Source organism: Lipotes vexillifer, unplaced genomic scaffold (genome assembly GCF_000442215.2).
Source record: "Lipotes vexillifer unplaced genomic scaffold, Lipotes_vexillifer_v1.1 scaffold611, whole genome shotgun sequence".
Lineage (NCBI taxonomy): Eukaryota > Metazoa > Chordata > Mammalia > Artiodactyla > Lipotidae > Lipotes > Lipotes vexillifer.
Window position 1 is genome coordinate 3,053,540 of NW_006785619.1, and position 4,985 is coordinate 3,058,524.

The 4,985-nt window shown below is 47.5% G+C and overlaps 1 protein-coding gene across 1 annotated transcript in view; it reads right to left on the reverse strand.

Moving 5' to 3' along the window:
- LOC103086179 (myosin-8) overlaps positions 1-4,985 on the reverse strand; it is a 101,965-nt gene that overhangs the window by 7,560 nt on the left and 89,420 nt on the right. Inside the window, 6 exon segments of the mRNA XM_007457859.1 lie at positions 766-966; positions 1,268-1,393; positions 3,220-3,423; positions 3,504-3,812; positions 4,587-4,626; positions 4,628-4,706. Of these exon segments, the coding sequence (XP_007457921.1) occupies positions 766-966; positions 1,268-1,393; positions 3,220-3,423; positions 3,504-3,812; positions 4,587-4,626; positions 4,628-4,706 (959 nt within the window).

The window sequence follows — 4,985 nt, forward strand, 5'->3', positions numbered from 1 at the left end:
CTTTCCCTCTTTCGTGCCCCTTCTCTGGGGGAACAGCAGAGACAGTTTAATATCCTCTTCCTCCGAGCCCTTCTCCAAACTGCAAATGGGTAATGCAGCCTGTTTAGAAAAACAAATGAAACAAACCATCCAGGGTCTAATGGGAAAAGCAAGAGGTATAGGAAACAAAGGGAACCACCAGCAAAGAAACTAAAAACTACAAAATACGCTCCCAGGGAAAGAAAAATCAGGACTGTCCTGCGTGTGGATCGCACTTTGCTGGCGAGTTAGCCCGGGGGAAACGCCAGCCGCCCTGCATTTAGGATGGAGTGAGAAAGGCAGCAGAATTGCAAGTTGTGTTTCGACCTTAGGAAATCTGGGAAGGAAATGAGATCCCGGAATGGGAGGGCAAGGGAGACTGCGTATCTTATGTAGGACGGGCCATTGTTTATCAAAGTGGAGCCTGGTCCAAAATGTAAATTGCACCAAAACGTGTCATCTTAGGATTGTAAGGTATGTTTCCCCCTCCATTTATGTAGATCTGAATCTGTATAAAAGCAGAATGTGAACATTTGAAATGTCATTACATTGTAGGTATCGAGGGATACGCATTCGAAAGTGGGTTTGTGTGTGTCTTGGGGTGTAGGGACCGGAGAGGGAGAAGTAGGGGGACATTTGGCTCACAGGGATTCTCACAAGTGGTCCTCAAACTGAACCTACAGTCGACTCCCCGCCACCTAAGTTTCTGGACTGTGGTTCTGCCAGAGGTGGCAGAACTGGTGTCACTCTGGGAGTGAGAGTCCTCTCCTGCCACCCTACCCGCGCCTCCAGCTTCTGGATCTGCTGCTTCCCGCCCTTCAGGGCCAGCTGCTCAGCCTCGTCCAGGCGGTGCTGCAGGTCCTTCACCGTCTGCTCCAGGTTCTTCATGCGCCCCAGGTGGGCGCTGGCGTCCTGCTCCTCCTTCAGCTCCTCGGCCATCATGGCCGCCTGGTTAAGTTCACAGGAGGCATCAGTGGGCCACCCACCCCTGCTATGCGGGCACACAGAGGATGCTGTGAGGCTGGTACTAGGCATGCTGATGCTTTCCTCCTTCCCGCAGCCACCACTGATTCTGCATGGCTCCCCTCCCACTTGGCCTCTGCTGAGGCTCCATCTCCTTCCGTCTCTCCAGGAAGCCGCCACTGACTGAATGCTGGGGTGAGAAGAGGAAACCTACTTGCAGGTCCTGGCTTAGAAGCCCCTTTCTCATCTCCAGACAGCATCTCTGATAAGAAAGAATGGAGCTCACGTCCGTGATGGCCTTCCTGGCTGTCTCCTCTGCGTGTTTGGAATCCTGGATAGAGTTCTCCACCTCTGCATGGCACTGGGCTATGTCAGCTTCCAGTTTTTTCTTGCTATTTATCAGGCACGTGTTCTACAAGAAAAATTAGATAAGAGGTTCGGGCTACATTTGGACACTTACAACGATTGGAAGGGAGAGGGTTGGGTGGGGAAAGAAGTCAATCTCGAGAATGTTCCAGTTCTTATTTTTCACACAGGTGAAAAAAATTAAAAAGATGCTTTCATTTTTGATGGGACAGATATCCCAAAACAGGCCCGAGAATTGTACATAAAAGAACTGAGTAAATGATAAATGTGGACATTCAAATATTTGAGGAAGGATAGATTATTTAGTTAAACGTGCTGGAACAAGGAAATGGTTGACATAACTGTGAAATGAAAAATAATTCTCATGATCAAAACGTTGTACATAGAGTTGCTAGGATGATGACAAACGAGAAAACATTTGCAATGTGCATTACTGAAAAGATATTTCCTTCCTTAATATGTAAAAAAGACAAATCATTAAGAAAAAAGGGCAAAAGTACAAATAGCTAAGACACACCAGAAGAAATACAAATAGCCAACAAATATGACAAAATGTTCCACCTCATTAGTAATCAAAGAAATAAGAATTTTTAAAATGAGGCATTTTCAACCATAAAATTGGTGAAGATTAAAAAAAATAATAGCTAAGCACTCTCACATATTTTCCCCATGGGAATAAAAATTGGGACAACTTTGTTAAAGACCGGTTTACAACATATCATAAATGTCTTTGCTGTTTTGACCATGAATATATACTTCCAGGAATTTACCTACTTTTAGGAATATTAAGGAAATAGTAACCATGGATATATGTGAAAATTTAGTTATGAAGAAGTTTGTCCTACAATCTTCTAATCATAAAAATTTTTATTGGGAACAGTCTAAAAATATACAACCGTAGAAGACTGATTAAATAGAAGTGCCGTAATACACAACTAAAATGGACTGCTTTTCTGCCATTAAAAAACTGTATCGTAGGGCTTCCCTGGTGGCGCAAGGGTTGGGAGTCCGCCTGCCGATGCAGGGGACACGGGTTCGTGCCCCGGTCCGGGAAGATCCCACGTGCCGCGGAGCGGCTGGGCCCGTGAGCCATGGCCGCTGGGCCTGCGCGTCCGGAGCCTGTGCTCCGCAACGGGAGAGGCCACAGCAGTGAGAGGCCCGCGTACCGCAAAGGCTCCGGACACAAAACAAAACCAAAAAAACCCCTAAAATATAGAAATATGTTCACAACACGTTGTTAAATGAAAAAAAGTTGCAAAAGGATTGATCACGTTTACAAAAAATATCATTTATGTATAGAAACGAGTCTAGAATAAGAGATCCCAAACTGCTAACAATATGGTTGGTATTTTTCTATTTTTTTGGCTAATTCAAAAAATAGTTTTTAAAGCAAGTAATTTTGGGGGAATTCCCTGGCGGTCCAGTGATTAGGGCTTTGTGTTTCCACCGCGCAGGGCGCGGGTTTGATCCCTGGTTGGGGAACTGAGATCCCGTATGCCATGTGGCGTGGTCCAAAAAAGTAAAAAATGAAACAAGGAATTCTTTAACTTTCCTAAAAGTAATTATTTCAAAAGACAATCCTAATTTTCTAAGCTTTCAGCTTATATGTTACTGCCTCTGTGAAGCGTTTTCCAGCCCTTTTATGCAATTAATTCGTCATTCCTTGCTCTGATTTCCCCATGCTCGTTTATCTTCAGATAAAAGAAAGCTCAGCAATCTGTCCATCTAGAGACAAAGTTATTCCAAGAAATAGGCCTAATGAAAGTTTGTCTTGACCTCTAGCCTGGAAGGAGTGGTGGGAACTCCTTTCCATCAAGCCTGGGCCCTGCCTGCCTCCATGGTGGACCCTGGGTGGAGTGAGGATGGACACACCTGGGAGCGAAGGACCTGCACGCGGTCGCTGGCATCCAGCAGCCCCTGCTCCGACAGCTTACGGGTCCACTCCGTCTGCTCCAGGGCCACCTTGCTCTTCTCCGGCTCCTCCAGCAAGAGGCCATTCCTGCGCTCCACGATGGCCGGCTGCCCCTTGAGGTCCTCATTGCCCCTCAGGGCATCATCCAGATGCAGCTGGGAGTCCTTCATGAGAAACCAGGAGTGAGACCGGAGCCCAGGGCAGGCTGAGGTCCCGCCAGGTCCTCCAGGGGCCGTGCACTCACCTTGAGCTGGCTCCAGACTGAGCACAGGTGTTTCTGGGTCTCTGCCACCTGGCGGTTGGAGTGGCCCAGCTGAATCTCCATCTCACTGAGGTCCCCCTCCATCTTATTCTTCAGCCTCAGAGCATCATTCCGGCTCCGGATCTCAGCAGCCAGCACGCTCTGCATGGCCTCTGCTGCCCGGTGGCTGTTTCTTTTCAGCTGCTCGATTTCTCCGTCCTTCTCAGTGATCTTGCGGTCAAGCTCAGATTTCACCTGGTTCAACTCTAGCTGGACACGCAAAATCTTGCTCTCTTCATGCTCCAAGGAACCCTGATAAAAGTAAAGGAGTGATAGGGATTGCCAGGGGCAGCCACCTTCTTGAATGAGGTTTTTCATCCCAATTATGATAAAATGGGTATTATTAGACTCATTTTACAAATAAATAGAACAGTACTCAAAAAGGTCAGTTTGCTCCCAAATTGTTACTAGTAATGGAACTAGAACTGAAACTTTGTTGTTAACAATCTTATGTCTTGAGGAGGACAGAGAGCATTGTTTTCAATTAGTAAAAATTTTGATTACTGTGTCTTTTTAAATAGTGACCATAAGTCAGGAGCCAACCTCTTCTCAAAAAAGACAGAGAAAGACAGAGGAATTGCTCTCCTGTTATCCTGCATAGTGCAGATTTCCCTAGAACGCCTTAAGCATTCGCCCCTCACTGGCCACAACTGATGATTACATCAGGATACTGCACTCTTTGGACCACACAGAATTCCCAACAGCCAAAGATGACCGTGTGCAACTCTCTGTTTAAGCTGGCTCTCAGGATGTTTGGTGATTGAGTTCTTGCTTTCTGAGAGGAAGACGTTGAGGACATAATGAACAAGTTTATTTATTCAGTAGGAGAAATACGATGGACTAGAGGACACCCAGGAGACAAGCAGCAGAGAGCAGCTGGTCCCCCCCCAACCCCCGCCACCCAGGGCAGGGGTGGGGCTGGATTCTTCCCATTGGAGCCCCCGTGCCTCCTGCAGGAAGGGCCCCTGGGGGTGGTCTAGTCCCCTTCCTCAGTGCCCCGCCCTCCTTCACATCCCAGACACTTGCCTCCATCTCTTCTAGGGCAGCCTGGAGGTCTGACTTTTCTTTCCACTTGCTTCTTGGTCTTCTCCACTTCCTGAAGATTCCTGCTCATTTCCGCAGTCTGCATGCTTAAGTCGGAAATCTCTTTTGCAAAGGACAGGCTTGATTTAGGCTGTTTTCACAGGCTCTGTCTGACAGCATAGGCGTTTGCCAGGGAATCTGGGGATTGGTGATTCATTCATGACATTCATATAGGAGAGAACAAGTACAGTGAAACCTTTCGGGGGAGGGCGAGGTGTGGACAACACACAGGTGTGTGGCCTCACCTGAAGATGCATGGGGAGGAGCAACAGAACACCTGTATGACCCTGAACCTTCACACAGTACACAGAATGGGCACAGAGAGGACCGGGGGGGGGGGGG